The sequence below is a fragment of the Carassius auratus genome, chromosome 50, assembly GCF_003368295.1.
Source record: "Carassius auratus strain Wakin chromosome 50, ASM336829v1, whole genome shotgun sequence".
Lineage (NCBI taxonomy): Eukaryota > Metazoa > Chordata > Actinopteri > Cypriniformes > Cyprinidae > Carassius > Carassius auratus.
The window spans coordinates 10,541,203-10,564,035 of NC_039292.1; the positions used below are offsets into that span (position 1 = coordinate 10,541,203).

A 22,833-nucleotide genomic window follows, 5' to 3' on the forward strand; every position below is an offset into this window, starting at 1 on the left:
TGAGATGAGAGTCATTTAAAGCGCGAAATATTCCTAAATGTGGTTTAACGGTCACTCACCTTCTGCTGACGGCGAGCCATATCTGTGGGCTGTTTGGCGTTAAACGGATAGGCGATACATCTCAAAACAAACACATAAATTTGAAGTTTAATTTTCCTCTCAGCTTCTTCTTTCTTAAGTCTCTCCTGGTCGGTTTTGTCCGCCTCTGCGGGAGAAGGGACCGGTTCTTTGGTTTGGGTTCGCGGGGCGTCCGACGTCTTTCCAGGTTTGGGACTCTTTTTAACCGGTTTCCCAGTTTCAACGGGCGGTTCGTCCTCAGGTGGTAGTTCGCCCTCAGATTCATCGCTGGAGGACGGGTCCAGCATTGTCGACACTCAGGAGGCGACAACTCCTCACAGCTGTAGCAAAAGCGAGGAAACCCGAGAGGTTTCTGAGGACCTCAACCACAAAAGCGGAGTTTTTTATTTTCCTGAGAGAATGTCAAATGTGACAGTCGCGAGACTTTTAAGGGCGGAGTCAATCCGAGAGCGTCTCGGAGACGGTTGGATTGAACCACATTATTTCTCTCCTGAGAAGAGAGCGCGAGCGTGAGGAGGTTAGTGCAGTTATGCGAGACAGGTAGGCAACCTGTGGCACGGACAACATGCAACACGTGGGAGGTTCCCTTCTTAAAGGTGTAGTCTTCAGATTCCGATGCAACTTTAATGTTTTCATGTTACATTTACACCACTATTAATAAGCATTGATACATTTAGCACGGCACCTCTTCATTTTTATTATCAAAATTCAATGCCAATCAATGCCACAGACAGAAGGGTAAAACGGGGCAAAAGGCCCACCTTAAGAAAAAATTTGCTGTTCACTGACTGTGCCTAAAAAAAATATATAGGCTACGTTGTATTGGACATTAATGGAGCAACAGATTTTGTGTGGAAATAAATCATTTATTAAGGTTGTTTATTTAGTTTAAAAATCTTATAAATATATGGAGTGGCATGAGGTGCCTTTTTATTTTTTTAAATAATGTCTAAGTTAATACTTGTTCAAAACAATCACTTTAGCAAAGTTTGTGCTATTTTCTGCTTATTTAAAAAAAAATAATGATAATTTTTGTTCAATAAATATACTGTCATTAAAATATGTATATATATATATATATATATATATATATATATATATTAAAGTACAGAAACAAAATCATTTTAATAAGTAAAGATTCTGAAAGTATTGAAGGAGATCCAATAATACTTGAATATATATATAGTAGTAACAACACGTGATATTTTATTATATGATATGATTCATATCATGTTTTTAAATATTATGGTTTCATTCTACACGTGGTGATTATCTATAATATGGACACCCAACATAATATATATTTACCATCTGAATCTAACCACGTCAGGTCAACAAATGGAAAAGTCAGTCATTATTAATTATCAAGTTAATTACTGTGCACCTTTAGCCCCACCAGCAGGGGCGCTTTTTACCCCAATTTTAGCCCGTTGGTTGCAGGGCCATAGCTAAGGTTAGCGGGGCCCCAGTGCTGGTTGTACAAGTGGGCCCTGTTTGAAATTGTTTAATTTTTATGTTCATTCTATTTATATATTTGTTTACACAATGTTTACGTTTTTCAGGGTTGTAGGTGTCCAGATACAGAAACCAAATAATCAAATGTAAAACAGCACTGCATTGTATTAATCGCATTTGCAGTTTTAGTATAAAATTATAATAAATTCATAAATCATAAATAATTCATATTTGTACTTTTTTATAATTTAACATTTGAGGCTTAATACTTAGAAAAGCACTATAGGTTTTTCAGTTAGAGTGTTTTCCGTTTATTTATTTTCATATAAAAATATGGCATGCAGTTGCATCAAACAATGGTATAAACAGCTATTTAAATTGTGATAATCGTAATTAATAATCGCAATTACAATTTCAAGGGAATAATCGACAATTAATATTTGTTGACTCATGGGTTAAATGTACAGTCTATTTTTAAATATTCCATCAACTGTATGAACAACAGTAAAGTGAAAGACATTACAACCCATTACAAGCTGTCTATCCTTCACCTGCTTGTTTTAGTAGGGGGCGATTTGCCTCAGTCATATCCAGAGGTCATAAATGTATAAAGGCACCTTACCCAGTCGCAATAATAGTCGCAGTAATAGAAATGTATGTATTTGAAAAATTTTTGAACCATAAAAGCCAACCACGGTTCATATTCATCTGTCTGACCTGTGCACCCAGGAAGAAATTATATGACTCCAATGACTCACAATAAGGCTTAGAGAAAAGCTATTCCAGATTGTTAAACTCAACAGTCCTTGCACCATAATTAAGTATACAAAAAGTAAGTATTAAATAATACATAATCAGATTAGACCCCTTCAGACAGGCGGATGTTACCTCAACTGAAAAGTGACCTTGAATCACAATGGCTGCAGGATCTAAGCATGATTTTTATAAAGTGGGAGTTTAGAGAATTAGTTCTCATCACTGCCTCACTTTGAAAACAAATATTACCCCAAGCCCATTCAGATGGCACATTAGAGCCTCCGCTTTTGTTTTACATCAGCATTAAAGTGTCATATATTTATATTATTATTCTGTTTTATTTTCCAATCCTTCCCTCTAATGAAAATGTGAGGGAATTATTGTTAAGACATTTTTTCTGTGTAGGTGCATTACTGATCTCTAAACAGCAACAGATACTGATTGCAAAGCTTTATTTATTAAAATCAGTTTGAATTCCTGCTAGAACATGATGACTGCATGAGGAAGCAGGAATGAAAAGGACACACATAGGGCCGTTAGAAGAGGGTTGACTCCAATTGGCTCGGCCTAATAAAGATAGTTTCTGATGACAACAGCCCAAAAAAGTGAAGTAAAAGTAGTATTCTACATTGAAATGACATACCAAGGGCGCCAGTATAGGCAAAAAGACTGTCATCGTGGCAGCATTGCTGGTCACCTCTGTGATAGAGGTGACAATAAGGCAGGCAGTTTTGACAGTGGCTAAAGAAGGAAGACTTCCCAAGGGAGTCAGCAATTCAGCAACCCGAGTCGATAGACCAGAAATCTGTCGGGTAAAAACAAAAAAAAATTCAGATCATCTTTGAAAGACAGAAGGTAAGTGAAAGTGTCCAGCCAAGATATTCATGAACTCAAACGAACCCAGTTTCATAAATGTACCACCATCTCTTTGTATGCTTGTCAACAGACACTGGAGTCATAATTTAGCTGTTTGTCAAGACACGGCGTCCAAACAGCCTGATGTTGCATATGGAGAATGCAGCACAGTAGTCACCCTTTCTGCTTTGAAGATTTTAAAGACTGGACTTGCCATGACATTTGGGTGTCTGGATCAAAACAGGACTGGAGCATTGATGATAACACCCAACCCAGCCTACCTACACCAGGAGAATATTAAAAAGTAGACACTCTTGTTTCCAGCCTTTCCAACTGACAAGAGGAAGGAGTTATGGAGTCATGTTATCCTGAAACGATGTGCTTCAGTGCCAGTCTCATAATGGAGGTGTGTAATTAGCTTGAACGGAGCGCCAAAGCAGACAGAGAGTGGCTCAGTGGAATTGTTGTTCTCTGCTCAACATTAATGGGCTGCATGCTGTTACGAGACTTTGATGTGATCCGTCTTTTCATTTATTTCTTTTAAAAAGGAAATTAATGTTTAAGATTATGAGTAAAGGGTGCAATTGAGCAGTCCAGGCCTTTCCAAAGTCACTAGTGAATTAGACTGGCCTGTTTAATTGGATCCAGGCATGTTAAAATGGACCATTAATTGACTAATCTATTAATGTGGCCTTGTACTTTTCTATTCACAATTTTTTTTCTCTCTTTCACAGATAGAGTTGGGTTTCCATTAAATCATGATCCTACTGTACCTTTGTGCCTTCAGCCAAAGCAGACCCGCCACCCACAAGCAGACTGATCTCCCATGGCACACAGGCCTGGAAGTCATTCCAGTTATCAAGGCCATCGTCAAAAGAATTGACAATGTTAATCAGCAACAAAACTGCTGATAGTGAGCCTCTAATCATTTGGAAGGTTTTCACGCATGCACAAAGGAAATGAACAAGCCATACCATAGTGCTCTGCATTTGGTTTGTGCGCAGGAGTGATGAAGAACGTGAAACCCAGCAACGGCGCTACAGTGGCATCCATAGTGTAACCTGGGTAACTGAAGAAGTAACAACATACAAAGCATAAATGAGAAATCTAAAGGCAATTATTGAATAGAATAATGACGTTATCTGAAGTGTAGTAGTACGCCTAAATCTACATTAAAAGAAGTTGATAAATGTGAATACACTCACTCAGGAAACAGTGATGAACAGCCAGGCATTAAAAACCTGGGTTTCTTGTAAACCACAAAATTGCCATCAGAATGAAGATGATCATGGTGATAATTTCCTGCCAGCTGGATCAGCAAAGAAACAGTGTTACAGAGAAATGATCAGAAATGAATTCATCTCATTGTTCTAAACACTGGAATACGCTACACAACTTTCCCCCTTATTTTCTCTCAATAGTAGCTGCTGAAAAATAGTCACAAGACATTTGTGTAGTGTATTATGGGCACAGACTTTGTCCAGTCCAAGGATTATCAAACATATTTTTAACTGATTTCAGAATACTTATTGTTTCTGTTTGTCATGCATAAGTTTGTATACAAACTTATATGTATATGTATAAGTTTCTGTTTTTGAAATGACTTGAAAGTATGATGGGGAGGTGTGCTAAAATAAAACCCAGCTCTCTATATAATATTGTGTTTCAGTTGGAATGTCGTCACAATACTAAAGTATAGTCGGCAGCAACTTCTAGTTTGCATGGACTTTAACATTTCAAGTTTTCCTTTCTCTTTGGAGTTTTACAAGCTCTGAATAGATAAGATCCTTAAAGTTGCAAAGACTAAAGTCTCAAAACCAAAGAGGTATTTTTTATAAGAGCTAAGACTCGTCCACTTCCTCCCAAAATGCCTAATTTAAACATGCCCACACATGTCTACATCACTGTGTGGGAAGATTTGCATAACATCACCCAAATGTTTATGGGAAGAAAGAAGAAGTAACTTTTATTCTTGTTGCCACCGCTGCCATGTCGTGGAGACGCTGTGTGTTTCTTTGTGAAAAGCGAAACTACTTAGTTTGGACTTCCAAAAGAGGTCACAACTAGAAATCCAGAACAGTTCAACCCAAATATTCAGATGTGTGCAGCACATTTTATGAGGAGTGTTTCCTGCACAAAGGCAGTTTCTATAAAGTGGGGCAGTTCCAACTTTGCAAGAAACAGTCTGGTGCTTCTGACTCACAGTCTGTAAGTACGTTTTCATATTTAAAGAATTTGCCACTGGTGATCAAATGTGAGTTTTGAGCAGTGTAGAGTAGTGCTTGTTGTTTGTCATTTCTCCAATCACAAATACAGACATGGTTTTTATGTTTATGCGGCATGATACGCAATGTGTAAAAAAAAAAGTATAAGTCATTATAATCGTAATTATGTACCCACTGGATGCAACAAATGCCTAGTTTCTAATGGGTTTTATTGGTTTTGTCTCGTCGTGCTGGGACACGCGTCACAGTATGACAAGGGGCATAACACTTCTGTATTTCTCTTGAGGTATTCAACCAATTACAACACACAAGATAGCTAGCCAATCAGTACATACCTCGCTTTTCAGAACAATGAGCTTTGTGAAAGGATTGACTGATCAATGTATGAGAATCATCAGGGAAAAATAAGTAGTTCACACTTTCAAGTGCTTTAAAGTCTTTGAAATTAAAAGAAGAGTTCCAACCTTATGGGCCCCAGTGAGTTGTACAGATCCCGGAGCACTTTGTGTTTTTCCTTTTAAGGTTTGCTGTCTGGAGCACAGATGGGCGCGAAAGCCAGGGATGGATAGAAAAGCAGATATGCTTTTATTGTTCAGTTCATTCACTTTTATTACAATGCACACAAGTAGTTGATTTTGATGAGTGGATGAACTGACTGAAATATCTGCATATGCCAAAAATTCCTTTCAGTTCAGCATGAGAACAATCACATCTCTGTCAAAACGTCGTGTGTCCATGTTCTGTGAGTGATTCTTCATCAGGGATAGAAGAAAATCTCGACAGGGGTGAGATGAAGAAGGCTGCTCGATAAAACAGGATTATTCTAGAGCGATGCGATGCGTTGTGAGTGAGTGAAATGCAGACCAGGATGTAGAAGATTGAAGACATGTAGAGGAAGCTGAAGTGGTGAGTTGGGAAAAATGCAAATGACAGCATTGAATTGAAATTATGAATTTAAATGAAAGCCAAAGATGACGAGTAAAAATGAGAAACGGAGAGGGGTCAGGGAACGACTTATTAAACAGAAGACATCACAATCACTCACTTGGACCCAAGGTACATCCAGTGCAGTAATATCCTTTACAAAATCAGCATAATTATGCAAAAGACAAAGCACGAACCAGTTCCCAAAATTAATGATGGTGCATTCGGGGTAGTACCTGAGGAAATGTCACAAAAATCACAGTTTAGAAGGATAGACTGACCAAACCATATAATATATAGTATTAAAAATAATGGGAAACAGTACGTACTAATTCAACTAAAACTAAAATAGTTCCATACTTTAGGTTGAAGCCAAACTGTAAACTCCCTGTCCCTGATAAATGTATTCTTTAAAGATAAGGTTTGTGGATGTTCCTGATAATGTGGTCAGACCCCCAATGAATGAGGAATCCTGTACTTTCTATTATAAAGTGGAGGCGCCTAATGAAATATTTAAAAAAATCCCAGTTTATTGGAAAGGCAAGGAGAAGGATTTTGTGCTATTTAATGTCAGATTGTGTATGTTTTACTGACCCTAACAGTTTCTGGTTCCTCATGCTCAGGAGCTGTCTGAACTGGCTCCATAATTCTTGTTAAGATGCTATATACACGTTCACCTTTTTAAATTCTCAGACTGGTCATACTGGGTCTCGACATCTGAAAACAGATGTTTCATTACTAAATGCTGCACAGCTCTAAAAGGTTAATGGTTAAAATGATCATTTATTGCTCATGTTAAATGAAAGCTGCACCAGCTTACCTTCAAGCTGAAGAGCAGGGTCGGAGATGCCATTTAACGCCCCCCTTGTGGTCTTTGCTGGTCTCTTCACTTGCATTCAAAACCTGCTGGATCACTGCCTCCACAATTGGCATTACCATTTCCACAGTTGAGGTGAGGCTAACCCACATAGAAAGGGAAAGCATAGCCAACCATGAACCCGAGCATCAACCTGTCAAACGCATTTCACAGTAAACAAGCGAACCAGTTTGCATTGCATTGATCCATCTTAATATGATTCATCACAACACATCACAAATCTTAATCAAATAGATCAGACTTACATGCCAGAATTGACTCCAAGCCCAGCCACCAGTCTAAAGGCAATTCTCCGGTGAAGACCCCATTTCTCAGGGGATGTTGCTAGACAGATGACACCAAGAACCAACAAGTGGAAGTCTTTGAAATATACAGATGCAACCTAAAGATGGTCAGTCAGTCACATTATCAGTCCAGAAATATAGTAATCAGCTTTCCATAGGATTGTCCTCCAAGAGTAAAGTGACTAGTTCAGGAAAGTGTAGCTGCAAGGACTTCATGATCCCAAAAAGAGGGAAAATAAGCGCAGGGAGAAGTGCTGTCACAGACAGAAGCAAGACCTCCGTTATCCAGTACACAGCATATCAATATGAGCATTATAAAGGGCAAAGCCTTTTCCAATGTCCAAAGATTACAAAAAAAAATGAACAATACTGGTGGGAAAATAATAGAGAAAATTAAATTTACCACTGACTTACTTTATTCATGCACAGATGGGAAGTTCAAACAATTAACGATCTCATGTTGCTCTCAGGGCCCACCAAGTTTATCATAACACCTTCATTTCACCAAAAAAAAAGTGTTCCCTTTCTAATGGTCTCTCCCATTGCATTGACACGCTTATGGGGAAACTCCTGTTTTCTCTGATACTGAAGGCTGATTTGTTCATGTTCGTGTAGTGGCACGAACAAAAGGCATTTCAACCTGCCAGAAGGGGAGGAGCCGACCTGGTAATTGTCCAGGCAGAGGTTGGGCCCAGGCATCTGAACCATGTGCTCATGAATCCCCCTTTAAAGATGCTAACTAACCAGCAGATCATCATGCAAATATGCCCCAGGGACTTTTTTTTCTTCTTCTGTGGATCTGAAAGATGCTTTGTTTCTTAGATAGCTCCCAATCACAGACCGCTCTTGAGATTTGTGATCGAGTGGGTGGCTTATATACAGTCCAACCATTCTGACTGTCTCATTACTGTCTACCTTCACCAGGTTTATAACTTTGTGGTCCCTGCCCTGCAGGAATAGACTGGTCTACCTATTCTGCCATATTCTAATGAAATGGCAGACATATATATAGGTTGGCTCCTCCACTTTTGGTGGATTGAAGTGCCATTGGTTCGTGCAGCTAAACTAATGTGAACAAATCAGGCTTCAGTATCAGAGTAAACAGGAGTATCCCAATAAGCCTGTCAACGGAATGCTCATACACTTATCTCAGGGAACCGAGGTAACATTAGTAACCGCACTGTTTTCTTTGTAACCATTTGCATTGGGCAGTGAACTGTACGGAGCGGTACAGTAAGCACCAGTTAAATCATCAAACTAGAGAAACAGAAGCAAACAAATAGATACAATATGAGACAATCTGAGCAAAGATTTCAGGAACTGTAATATATGAAATTTTTTTAACACTGATCTATACACATGGCCATAGCTGGGGTTTTAAAGGGCCCTGTTTGGAATTGTTACTTTTGTATATTCGTTCTGTTTATTTATGGCAGCGGCTTAATTAAGTGTTATAGATGCTAACAGCATATTTTCTTAGCGATAGATGCTATTTACACTAAGTTTATTACTTATTACAAATAGTGGCAATTATCTGCACCTCAGTATTATAAAACAGTATGTAATATTAACTTATTGAGTGTAAATTGTATTTTTTTTAAAAATCAAATTAATAAATGGATGCCACCTTATTGGGACAATATTCACTGTAGCAATAGTAGCAGATTGTGTGAACGAGTTTCTTAATTTGTGACTTGTGCACCTGCAGTGAAGGTTTCGAGGTGGTGTAACTATTGTGTTGTGTTTGTGGAATAGGAAAACAAATCTACAAGTTTGCAACTTTTAACTGTGACTTCAAATTGGTACACCCTAACCCCTAACTACAAATTCCACTGTCACAGATGCTCAGTTGTTTTGCACCAAAACTTCATAGACGCGCTTATCACAAGGGCTCAACAGACAGACGTTATTGATGAAGTTTTTTAGTGTGATAAGTTATAACCAGGTTATAACGTATCTGATTTTGACTGACAGTATATTCAAGTAATCACGTCTAAATATAAGTTAAAGAGTGGTAGAGTGACTCAACTCTCAAAACGTGAATAATTGTTGAATGCAATCGTCCATCCAATCTGGCAACACTGGCGATGGCCCCAGTCATAAAATCTAGGGACCGTCTCTAAAGTGACATGCGAAACTACTATACACTTTTTCTAACGTCAATAGCATGCAATGAGAATGACTTACAGTCATGAAAACAACTGTTAACTGTTCATCCAGGTGTCAACTATAATGCACACATTTTATATTATTTGATAATTATTAAAATAAACTGTAAATCATATGGAAAACAATTGATACTTTACTGAATGGACTTGAGCACAAATTTAAAGCTCAATAGCATTTGAACAGAATGACTCACGTTCATAAAACACACTGTAAGTGTTCATCTAGGTGTCAGCTATAATGCACACCATTCTTATTTTTCATAATTATTCAAATAAACTGTAAATCATATGTAAACAATTGCTACTTTTCGTTACTGAATGGGCTCAAATGTAAAATATGCCATAATTTGAAGCTCAATAGCATTTGAACAGAATGACTCACATTCATAAAACATACTGTAAAGTGTTCATCTTATGGAGCCAAAAGAGTCTCAATAAAGATAAATGCACACACTACATTCACATATGCACACACAGGATTCATACATGCACACACATGATTCATAAATACACACACAGGATACACAAATGTGCACAAAATTTACAAATGCACACACAAAATTTAAAAAGCACAGAAGATTCACAAATGCATACAAAATTCAGAAATGCACACAAAATTCTGAAATACACAATTCAGAAATGCAAACAACATTTACAAATGCACTCAAGATTCACAAATGCACAGAACAAGATTCAGAAATGTATTTCTAATGCACACACACATTTATCTTGATTTACAAACTGCTTGCAGTCTGTGAACTTCACTGCATTTGTGTGTGAATTTTGAGACTCCTCTGACTTGGCTCGACACACAAATGCATGGAATGATCAGCAACCAATCAGATGTCTCCCTTCTTTTAACCAATCATAAGAACGCACTCCACGTGGTTGTTTACTTATAAGCCAATCACATGAACGAGTTCACACAGCCTATTTATGAAATTGTATGGAAATACAGATGTTTAGATTACAATTCAGGTTTATTTTTTATTATTTTTTACAAAATATAAATTTTTAAAAAGTCTCAATACATATAGCCCAGACTGTGACTGCAGAAAAAAGTTAACCATGGAGTCATAAATTTGCAATAGGCAATTATTTCATTTATTGAAATATTTTAATGAAAGTAAAAAAAAAAAAATGTACACCTTTTTGAATATTTTAAGTATATCTAAATATTCTTTTGGATGCAATATAGAATTCAATTTAATTATAATATTCGGTCCCTACATGAAGAGAGAGTCAGTGGTCCGCTGAGAGAGGAAAGTGACTCTCCGGCTGCGCAAAGTGAGTCACCGCTGCGAGAGGAAAGGGAATTATTCGCTCAACTTTGCTGGGTGAGGAAAGTGAATCGTTCGCTGAGGAAAGTGAGTCGCTCGCTGATTGAGGAAAGTGAGTTGTTCGCTGGGTGAGGAAAGTGAGTCGTTCGCTAAGGAAAGTGAGTCGTTCGCTGCGTGAGGAAAGTGAGTCGTTCGCTGATTGAGGAAAGTGAGTTGTTCGCTGAGGAAAGGGAGTCGTTCGCTGATTTGCTTATAAGTAAACAATCCCCTACGTGGGGTGCATTCTTGTGATTGGCTCAAACAAGGGAGATATCTGATTGGTTGCAGATCATTCCCTGTTTAAAAAAAGGCATTTGTGTGTCAAGCCAAGTCAGAGGAGTTTCAAAATTCACACACAAATGCAGTGAAGTTCACAGACCACAAGCAGTTTGTAAATCAAGATATATGTGTGTGTGCATCAGAAATACCTTTCTGAATCTTGTCCTGTGCATTTGTGAATCTTGAGTGCATTTGTAAATGTTGTTTGCATTTCTGAATTGTGTGTGCATTTCTGAATTTTGTAAGCATTTGTGAATCTTCTGTGCTTTTTAAATTTTGTGTGTGCATTTGTGAATTTTGTGCGCATTTGTGTATCCTATGTGTGTATTTATGAATTATGTGTGTGCATGTATGAATCCTATGTGTGCATATGTGAATGTAGTGTGTGCATTTATCTTTATTGATACTCTTTTGGCTCCATATCATCTAGGTGTCAGCTATAATGCACATCTTTTATATTTTTCATAATTATTCAAATAAACTGTAAATCATATGTAAAAAAAAAAATTCTTTGTTTTAATAATTATCAAAAAATATAAAAGGTGTGCATTATAGTTGACACCTGGATGAACAGTTAACTGACTGCTAACTTTAGAGACGGTCCCTAGATTTTTTGCAAATATCGAATTTTCAACGTCCAGCCAACTTTATGCCAGTTGTCCACTAAATCTGACCGCAAATATTTGAGTGCCGCCGTTGTTCTGTTTCAGTGGGCGAGGCATTTGACGGACATGCGCGTGAAACTTTCTGAGAGTTAAAAAACGGGCAAAAACATGGCGAAGAAAGGTTTTACAATAGAGGAGGCGGTTGATTTGATCTTTGATGACACCTGGGAAGAGGCTGAGCATGACTCTTCGGACCCAGAGTCTGTGTATTCAGACGTTGAGGAGGCGTATGCTGCTGGCATTGATCCAGATGTTGATTGGTAAGTGAAGGTTATGCTGCTTCTGATGAATCTATGAGAAATGTGAGATATAGATAGACTCCATGTTTCAGTTCGAAATACCAATAATTCACACACTTATGTGGTGTATGTGCGCGTTTATATGCACACGCGTGCATGTATGCGTTCATGTTTGCTTGTGTATACACATATCTATATGTGTATAGGTGCGTGTGCATGTGTTGGTGTGTGTACGTGGGTGCATGTGTGCATATGTTTATCTGTATGTTTGTGTGTGTGAATGTGTATACTGTATGTGCAGGTTTGTGTGTATAGGTGAGTGTGTATGTGTATGTGAATTTAGTTTGTGCATGCATACATTTATGTTTACTGTATATCTGTATATGTGTGAAAGTGCATGTATGTATGTGTGTGTGTGTGTATGTGTGTGTATAAGTGTGTGTAGTGTACATGCATGTCTTTGTGTAAAATGAAGCTGCTGGTCACTGCAATGTCCAGGAAGTGCTGGAAAATTTTCCTCATTTTGGGCAGATCCATCACACCCATGTAGAACTACGTACTTATTTCTTCAGGGTATACATCAGCCCATGTTAATTTCCTACCCCTCTACAGATTTCTCACCAAATTCTTGTTTGTGTTTGCACACAAGGTGTTTATGACCTCTCCGTCGAAATATTGACTGAAAATATCAAGTGGAGACATTTTTCCAAATGTGAGTGGAGGCTCTTCTTGTTTTTTTATTTGTCTATTTAAATTCTATTTACCAGCTCACCACACACACTAATGTACAATGACTGTAATTTACAGAAAGTCAATAATTTTCAGGAAAAAAAAAAGACACCTTGCACTTTAAGATACCACATTGTGTTATAATTTTATACTCAAAACACCAAAATGAGTGAAAATGGCCTATTTTAGCTTTAGGTTCCAAAGGTTTAACTGGGCGTTTTTATTAAATTATTTTTATTATGTAAAAAAAATACTATTTAAATTTTTAGGATTACTATGATTTTTTTTAAAGAAATGTATACTTCATTCATATAATTTGAAAATGTATTAAATGAATGAAAATGACAGTAAAGACATTTATGATGTAACGAAAGATTTCTATTTCATAAATGCTGTTCTTCTGTATAATGGTAATCCACACTACATTAAGCAGTACAACCATTGTCAACGGTCATAATAATAAGAAATGATTCTTGAGCATCAAATCAGCATATTAAAATTATTTCTGAAGGATCTTGTTACACTGAAGATAAGAGAAATTGAGATCTGACATCACAGGGAATTTACTTTTTTTATGTCATGTCACAATATTACTTTTTGACTATTTTTAATCAGATAAATGTAGTTGGCGAACATGAGCAAAGAACCTTAATACAAGCTGTGATTGTCAAAATTCTTAAAAAATACAGAAAAACAGAAGCGGTAACATAAACCCACATGTACATAACTGATAACAAACATGACAAACCATTAAGAGACATGATTATTTAAACAAAATACTTTCAATGTGGATTGTCATGCAGTGAATTCTGGGAATATCAGTTTACAGATTTTTATTGTAAATTATATGTTGATTTGTTCTTTTTTTAACTTCTAAATCTGTACAAATAACAGCAATTTACTGTAAATTACATTAAATGTCTGGTTAGATCTGTTTTTTTTTTTTTTTTTTACAATCTTTTACAGTTAAAATTAATCTATTTTTCCACAGATCCAAGTTTATTTCAGTTGTTGCACTCAAATGATAACTAATAGTGAACTGAAATCAATGCATAGAACTAGCTGAAGTTTGCCGTGCTTTATCCTGACCTTACACAATCATTCATTACTACAATCATTCAGTCATTGACAGCTTCACGAAATGTGCAAACTAATAAAACTGTTACGAAATGATGAACAAATGTAGTTTAGAGATAAGTTTATGCAATACTGAAAATATTTACCTTTTTTTTTTTTTTAATATTCAGTTAAACCTACAATGAGCGTTAACGCTTAATGAGAGACTTTGCACACTGCAATCATTTTTGGCTGTTCTGTGGCCGAGGATTTGCAGGTCTTGTCTTTCTCTCCTACAGGTGACTTATAGGACCCTGTACGTTATATTACTAAAGAAGTTTTAACCATGTAACCACCACAGCATCTTATCTTCATTGGCAACACACAGGATTTGTGTCGATTGCAAGTGACATTGTAATTTTGTTTCTCTTTTCTTTTTTTTTAACCACCCGGCTAGTGTTGTAAAATGCTGAGAGATTAAAAATAGATAAATAAACATAACAGAAAAGTTTGCGGAAGTTGCAGAAGTGCAGTCTGAGAGTGCATGTGCATGTCTGCAGTCAGACCCTTCTCAGATGAGCTGTCAAATACATAATAGTGCAGTGGTGCTTGTAAATAGAAGACATTTGGGCACACACTTTTATACGAATGGTTTCTCTGTGAAAATCCTACAACAGTCAATAATCACTGTTGTGCTACTCTTTGCACTGTTACCAACGTCTGCAATAAAAGGTTTGGCATACCAGTATAGTACTGTACTTTATGATCATTGTCACCAAAAAACTATCTGACATCCTGTCCTCATTGAGTTTACGCCACACCAGTCAGTTTTCTTCTACGCACATATTAGTTTCATTTGAAATGTATTTTAGTAGAAGTATTCAGTTTAATGAAATACAACCCCCCCAAAACCATATTTAAATACCAGTAGTAAAGTAAAATAATTCAAGTCTTTTACACCTGTGCAAGACAATTCCAGGACATTTGATGGTATTAACAAGACCAGATTACTCTGTTGTGTTATAGCATTGATAATCCAAAACAATATAGATATAACTTTAGCTCCTTCAGAGGATAGAAAACAAGCATATCTTAAAAAAATCGTACTTACCTTTATGAAAATGTCGATAACTTACAAATAGCAGCGATACCCATAATGCACTTTGATTCTCGTGAGTGTGACGTCACCTGATAAAAACCAATTACCAATTTTTTTTATCATATTGTATTTTTGAAGTATAAGTGTCATTAATGTTCATTACGGGATCACAGAATGTCAGAGGTAGAGTCTGTGTCAAAGAACATAAGCCAAATCTCTGTTAAACCCATTTTATTAAGCACCGCTTAGAAACCCAGGTAATGAAGGAAGAGAAATAAAACGTTATCAGCAGTCTACAGTCTCGTTCTCATTTGTTCAAAAGGAGACACTGGAGGAGGTTCTTGACCTTTTCCTGTAATTGCAGATCTTAGATTGCTCACCTCTTGATTAGATCTAGGCTATATATCATTTGCAAAGGCCTAATTAAAACCTCTTAAAGTGTTCTCAGAAATAACTTTCCAAAACATTCTTGTATGGAGTAATCAGGGACGGATAATCTACTTTTGTGTCAGTCTAATCTGAAATGTTTACTTTATACATAAGACTCAAAAGCATGCTAATGCTGCATTTTTCACAGGATAGTAGTGTCGCTAGACTTTTTACCAATTAGTATTTTACAAGACACCAATGAAGCTGAAAATAAAAATAAAATCATAAAACTTCTTCCTCAATTACTGTCGAATGATAAGTAATTAGCATTAATGAATGATCCTAATGAATGGAAAACAAAGCAGAGAGAAGCAAAAGATTTTAATGATCAGATGGAATTGCACAGTGCCGTGGAGAAGACTCCCGGTTTTAATTAACATATAAAATATTCAAATTCAATAAATGATCTCGTAGAAGGTTTTAGATCTCTATACTTTACTGTCTGAAGTCCACAAATACCGAAGATACATTAGACCATAAGCGCCCTGCAGGATTGTGGGTAGCCTCTTAGTGATTCTGCTTGGTCGCCTTGGTGATGGGTTTGGAGACCAGCAGGTTGCTGAGGGCAGCAGGCTTTATCTCCGTGTCCTGCAGACATTCAGCCATCGCAGGAATCTGAGAGAAATACTTCCTGGCCAATGCGTGTTTCTGCTTGACATTACGGATAACTACCACATCGTATGCCTGCAAGTGAAAATGGCAGCCATACGTACTGTGGAACAAATGGTTTTGCTCACAAGTGGTGGCAGAGACAAGTGTGTTCTGTATAAGCATTACATCTTAACACCATCTCCAGAACTGAGCTTTGCCAGGTGTACGGTTGATATTCATGATTTTAAAGTTCTAGCAGATGTAATCGTTGACCTTGATATTTTTTGACTAAAGCATGACTACAATAATTATTTTTCTTTATTCTGCAATGTGCTGGTACTGTAGCTCTACTTGGTACTTAGATTAATGCAATCATGCCTGAATATTTGATATTATATCATACCTTGAGTTGAGTTTGAACATTTAATCATTTCTTTCAGTGTGAAGAAAACATTCAGAGCAGAATGACCGCAGTACCTTCTCAATGTCCTCCAGTTTGAGATGCGCAGCTGCCTCGTCCTTCGTAAGGAGGATGCAGTTCCATGGGCTCCAGTCCAAATGCTTCTCCCAGCGCACCAGCAGTAAATCATGAAGGTCTTTCCAGCCGCTCAAAGCAGACTGAGCACCCCACAGCACATCCACCAGGTACCTCAGATCCTGCTCCTAATGAGAACAGGAAGTGTCTTCAACGCAGCATGATACATGAGGCATAATACCTCCACACTAGTGGATGTTAAGACATGTATCAACTGTTTAAATAGTCTAATTTCAGTCAGTTAAATGTAAACACAAAATTACATACTGCACCTTTAAAACTACATATGTTTCAATGCTGATGATGTGTCACTCACAAGTGGAGGAAAAAAGGCAGGTTTTGGTATAAAGTTGAAATGAATCATGAATGATTAGACTGTACCTGCAGCAGGTAAGTGATTTTGGCTTCTTGGCCGCACTCGGCCTCAGAGTCACGCAGGCATCTGAGAATGTTCTTGTAAAGAGAGAAGTCTTCTCTTCGACGGGCCTCGTTGTCTAAATCCATGCAGCGGCGACAGAGGCCAACCGCAGACGCATTGGTCTTCAGAGCAAAGTCAGTGGATGACTGATACTCATTACAGCCACGACACAAATAAATGCTCTTTTTCAGATCGGCAGGATCCCGAGGCACCTGTGGAGAGCAGGGTAAACAATTGTTGGCTTCAAGGAGAGATACTGTAACCAACCAAAACTTGTCAAGTTTTAATTCAGCATTGCCAACCGGACAGTGATTTTGAAGTACAAGGTGAACTTCGCCCATTGTTGCAGTTGAAACCGGCTCATTTGAGTCCAAGTCAAGACATGAAAATATGGTCTTGGACATGGACTCAAGGACCAAGACTAATACCATGACTACATAGTCTTGGAATCAGTCTTAAGGACCAACACCATGACCAAGACCATGAAAATATGATCTTCGACTCGGACTCAAAAAGCAGGATCATTAAAATATGGTCTTGGACTCTGACTTAAGGAACCAGACCATGACTTTGAAAATATGGACATGATGACCAAGACCGCAACCATAATTCTTTGTCATGGACATAACAATGGGAGCATGTGGACTTGGTCTTGCCTTGGACTCAACCTTCTTCCGGTCTCTGTCTTGACTTGAAAGAACTAGTCTTGACTACAACACTGGTTTAGCCACATACCCGCAGAAATTTGGACACCTGAGGGTTAAATGCAGGAGTTTTGATGTACTGGAGGAAGAGGGTGGCAATCCTCTTCCTCAATCCCTCCAGGTTGCTCTTTTTAACGCCCCTCATCAGCAGGTCCACCTCCCTGTCAATCAAGTCCACTATGTCCTGTGTTAGCTTGCAATCATGTTCCTGTTCACAATAACATTTTAGAAATTAGATGAGCAAATACAGTATATGCTTTTAGGACAGTGTTTATATTTTGCACTACAGCTTACCTTTATGGTGTGTTTGAGAGTGAGAAGCACATCCAGACGTTCGTCCTTTGTGAACTGAGTCTGGGTAATGCTACTGTATAGGTCTCGCAGCTCTTTGGATCTGATAGTAAACCGTGTGTCCATCTCTGTCACCTTCCCGTCAAATGCACGCCACTTCTTTGGCTCCGCACACTGAGGAGAAGATAAACACAATAATCTTCGCAATCATTCTTTTTATCACTATCATTACCATTATTTATTTATTTTTTGCTTAGAGATGTTTATATTAATTCATATTATTTACTAGGTTATATTAGATAATGTTTATCCTAATATAAAATGTAGTAAACTAATTAATAAACTAATGTTTACTTTCAAGAACATTTTCTTCACTTATTTACAATGTAAGGTCTGGGTCATGAAGCAAACATAGTTATTTTACATTTATTGAAAGTAATATTGAGACAATTATGTTCTATTTTCTTAACAATTAACAATGAAATGCATCCTTTATTGCACTGTGAACAAACAAAAGGTTTTGCTCCAAAGCAAAACTGCATGCTCATAATGAGCCAGCCGATTAGCAAAGATGAACACCTTGTTGAGGAACGCTTGTATGGCCTTGTCCTGGTTCCTCGTGCCCGCAGCCATTCTGTGCCTTTCGATGGAGGAGATGAACTGCGTCTCTTGCTCCAGTAGAGAACACAGCGCTGCCTTTCTCTCCGCACCAGATAAGATGACACTGATGCGTTCCTCTTCCTCTATCCTCCATTCTGACACACAGAGATAAAGAATGAGAACCATCACACTCGCTTACATCCGAATCATTGCACACATTAAAACACATATATCTCCATCTCAAACCAACTACAATGTAGTAAACTACAGCAAAAATATTCTATAACTAAGTAAAGGTAAGCTTGTTTTGTTTTTTAAAGAAGTGTTAACCTCACCAAGGTGGCATTTATTTAATAAAAAATATACAGTATAAACTGTAATACAGTGAAATATTATTACAATCATATTTTATATATTTATACATAACATAATATATTTTCGAAATGTAATTTATATCTCTTATGCAAAGCTGAGTTTTTGTTTAATAATTATTGCTAGTTGTAGTTAGTTACTACACAAACACTCACTTTTCAAGGCATTATAAAGCAGATCAAAATCTGCCTTTGACTCTGGATTCATCCTGCGGTGATATTCATCTCTGATCTGCTGCTCTTTCTCCTCTTTCTTCCTTCTCTTATCATTTTCTAGCCATGCTAGATGCTGCTCTTTAGCCTGTCTCAAGCTGTCAGTGAAACACTTGGCTAGCCAACGCCTGACATATGTCTGTAGTGTAATGACCTGAGGAAAACATACACACACATACAAACATTTGTCATGAACACTGAAAGCACAGAATGAACTCTATTCCCTCTCAAGCGCTCCTAACACACGTACAGCTCTCAGCCTCTTGCTGTGATACTCTCCTGCAGTGATGTAAGTCCCCGGGGTGATGAGTTTGTCCTCCATGTTGGACACATAGCAGCCGATTTTGGTCATCTGAGTCGAGGCGTTCTTGGAGCACTGCTGATCCTGGTTCTTCAACTCAACCGTCTGTTTAAAGGGAAAAGAAAATTAGAAATATAAACTGCAGTTAAAACAGCAACCCAGATTTGAAGCTACACTGTGCATTATTTTGATCAAAAATAGAGTAAAAACAGTATATTGTAAAATTGTATACAATGTAAAAATTGTTCTCTGTTACAGAATTTTAAAATGTCATTTTTTTCCTGTAATCAAAGCTAAATTTTTAGTATCGTTACTCCCATCTTCAACGTCACATGATCCTTTAGAAATCATTCTAATATGCATAATTAGTGCTCAAGAAACATTTATTATTATTATCATCAATGTTAAAACCGTTCAAAAAAATTTTCAAGATACTTTGACAAACAGAAAGTTCAAAACAGCATTTAAACAACATCTTACAACATTTTTTCTAACATTATAAATGTCTTGACTGTCACTTTTAAATAATTTATTGTGTCCTTGTTAAATAAAAGTATTAATATATTTAAATACATTTATTTTGTGAAAAACAGCATAATTGTGACCTGTTTTTTATTCATCCAAAGGTTAATAAATAAATAAATAAACAAACAATGAACTAAAATATGTAAGAGCTGTTTTGGAATATAAAAGAATATAATAATATAGTGATTCTGGCAAAATGTTATAATATAAAACAAAAAAACAAAAAAAAAACAATTAAATCCGATTGTCTTGACATTATAAAGTGAGCCAATGTTTTATAAATCATGAAAAATGTAACTTTTTATATAAATATTTGAATATATAATATTACAATTTTTGTAATGGTATTACAATACAAAATGTTTGAAATATTATATATGATACATATTTTATATACAATATATTTTAGATAATTAAAAGTTTATTATAATGCAAATGCATTATATGCCTTTCTTCCACTAAATGACAGTTCCTTCGATTCAGTGTTAATGAAATTGGGGCAAAGATATAAAAGTTCCATCCATTTTAAGTGTTTTATTAGTGTGTACTGTAAGTTGTCATTCACTCATAGTGGAAATCGGCATCCAAATCTGGAATGATCCATTTTATAGTGTGTATGTGTGCACACACCTGTGTATCCCTGCTGAACATCTCAACGCCCCTGTCAGGCCTCTTCTTGGGTATGGTTTGGACAGCAGCATGATGATACTCTGCTTTGGTCACCTTGTGACGGTATCCTCCCAGAAACGCCTTCCCTCGAGTGGCTCTCTCGATCTCTACCACCACGTCCTGATACAAGTCTGTGTCTTCAAGCAAGAGACTTGTCACAAAGGCTTGTCTGTCCTTATGATGCTTTAGTCAGCTGTAACTTGGTTTGTACCTGTTTGCACTCTGACAGTGATGACATCCGGCATGTTGTACTCCTGCTGTGGTTTGACTGGTCTCAGGAGGTAATTCTCCGGGTCTAGCGAACTCATCTCAAATTGGATCATCCCATGTGGCTGCACACCGATGTCCATTAGCGTCTGGTCATCACCCACACTTTTTTCTAAAAATAAATAACAAAAAATGATCAGCGGGAATTTAATGCGCTTTGGCAACATTATAGGTTTGGATAATTTTTTGTCAGCTCAACTGAAAAAAAGTGTCCCAATTTACCTCAGTTCACCTCTACAGTATGTACAGTATGTTCTTTTATTCTCAGAAACGTCAGAATGTTTCACAGTTTCTCCTACGAAGGCCACTTTCAAGTATCGTTAGCATCTTACCGTCTAGAGTGATTTGTATAATGTCAGATGGGACCCTGAGCTCTAAGCTGAAGTATTTTTTCAGATCCAGGATCGTGAAGCCAATGGTGAAGGCCACCGTTATCATGTGCCTCTCTGGCATCAGCAAGATTTTAACTGGAAGAACAAGAAACACAAATGCATTAGAAATATAAATATTCATATGAAAAAGAATTAAGGTATGAAACAGAGAATGTGCTTAATATTTATTACATTTTTTTTGCAAAAAACAAAAACAAAACACTCGGATGCTAATATCATTTTTGTTTGTTTGTTGGTTTTACTATGGTACTAAATGACTACCATATTTCTATAACACCGTGCCTATAACTGTGTTATTTGGGTTTTGTTTACATATTATTACAGTTTTTATTATTACTTGAAAGAACATTTATTTTTAGATTTTCTTATTTTAATTTTGATATATTTTTTTAAACTTTTTTTATATTTCTATTTAAATGACTTTTTATTCAGTTTAAATTTGTATTTATCTTAAGAATTCCTATGTAACGTTATTCATATTAGATCAATTTAGTTTTTCATATATTTTATTTCTGCTTTATTTGAATTAACAAAATGCTTTTAATAGTTCTAGGTTTAGTTAACAATAATAACCCTGCTCCAAGAATATTAGAATGTTACCATGGTACATGACCAAAAACAGTATTTTAATTAGGTTCATGACCAAAACAGGATGGTACCTTGTAAAAAACAAACAAACAAAAACCTGGTATTACCAGAATAACGTTACCATGCCCTAGACAATCATGGTAATAGCACAATATGTGTGTAAGTTTGTATTATTCAGGTAAATGATGTTTCACCAGTTGCTGTTGAGCTTCCTAGATCACTGGATGAAAGTGTCTGGTTGGATTCACTTCCTTGTGGGTTTATCTCGTCTTGGTCTCTCTGGTCTTTAGTTGATTTGGCGAGGTTTTCTTCTTGTAAAAGCATGTCTGTGGCTGTACAGACGTCCACTTTGATCTCGTGCGTGGATTCAGCGTCACCGTAGTCTTCATGAACTTCAGTCTCGGTCTGAATCACTTCTTGGATCCTCTCTTGCTCCGCTGCGCAACTGGCTTCAGGACTCACAGTTTCACTCTCCGGCTCTGACATGGCGAGTTTGTTACACCTAAACGCTTAAAACATATAGTTCAATCACAAAACGATTTATTTTGAAATAAATTTGACGGCGAAATTGTTTATTAAGGTTCAAAGTAAATCAGTCGAGCACAGGTTTACACTGACTTGAAAGTGTTTGGCCGATGCTATGGTAACCAGGGTGCCACTACTGATATCCGATTCGCGAGTGAGTTGTTCTCTTGAGCCGATTCTTTTTAAAGATTCGGTTGAACCGATTCGGGAAGCGTTTGTAATTGAACGGGATGACTTAGTTTAGGAGTAATTAATGTCTAATATTGTTAGCAATTTATTTAAAATTAACTTTAAAAATTGGAACGACTATGGTCAATTACCCTTACAAAACTGATCTTTGTAATAGCATCATCATAGGCTACTTTATATAATAATAATAATAGAATAAGTAAATAAAAGTTATTTT

The 22,833-nt window shown here is 36.8% G+C and overlaps 2 protein-coding genes, 1 long non-coding RNA gene and 1 pseudogene across 16 annotated transcripts in view; 1 reads left to right on the forward strand and 3 right to left on the reverse strand.

The window, feature by feature from the left end:
* The window catches only part of LOC113066968 (calcium-dependent secretion activator 2), a 154,686-nt gene extending 153,932 nt beyond the window's left edge, over window positions 1–754 (reverse strand). For 2 of the 13 annotated variants that reach the window (XM_026239123.1, XM_026239121.1), the window contains exon 1: window positions 60–753. In XM_026239123.1, the coding sequence (XP_026094908.1) occupies window positions 60–365 (306 nt within the window). In that variant the 5' untranslated portion in view covers window positions 366–753. Of the gene's footprint in view, window positions 1–59 lie in introns of all 13 variants that reach the window. The other 11 variants (XM_026239124.1, XM_026239120.1, XM_026239122.1 and 8 more) reach the window with 9 other exon arrangements.
* A 6,169-nt stretch (window positions 755–6,923) lies between these two features.
* Window positions 6,924–7,754, reverse strand: LOC113066404 (solute carrier family 13 member 1-like; annotated as a pseudogene).
* Window positions 7,755–11,889: 4,135 nt separating this feature from the next.
* LOC113066973 (uncharacterized) lies at window positions 11,890–16,597 on the forward strand. Its single transcript, XR_003279245.1, has 3 exons — window positions 11,890–12,145; window positions 12,774–12,836; window positions 16,469–16,597. It is a non-coding gene; the product is annotated as an uncharacterized LOC113066973 (long non-coding RNA).
* Window positions 15,744–22,699, reverse strand: iqub (IQ motif and ubiquitin domain containing). Of its 2 annotated transcripts, none has more exons than XM_026239137.1 (12): window positions 22,097–22,699; window positions 21,255–21,389; window positions 20,867–21,034; window positions 20,617–20,786; window positions 19,411–19,566; window positions 19,104–19,314; window positions 18,556–18,731; window positions 17,980–18,150; window positions 17,717–17,893; window positions 16,945–17,193; window positions 16,506–16,691; window positions 15,744–16,121 (listed from the first exon to the last, which is right to left on the reverse strand). In XM_026239137.1, the coding sequence occupies exons 1-12, from the start codon at window positions 22,386–22,388 to the stop codon at window positions 15,945–15,947; spliced, it is 2,268 nt and encodes a 755-aa protein (XP_026094922.1). In that variant the 5' UTR covers window positions 22,389–22,699; the 3' UTR covers window positions 15,744–15,944. The 2 variants fall into 2 exon arrangements, with proteins under 2 accessions (XP_026094922.1, XP_026094921.1); XM_026239136.1 differs by having other exon boundaries at window positions 20,617–20,792; window positions 22,097–22,694.
* Window positions 22,700–22,833: the final 134 nt, after the last annotated feature.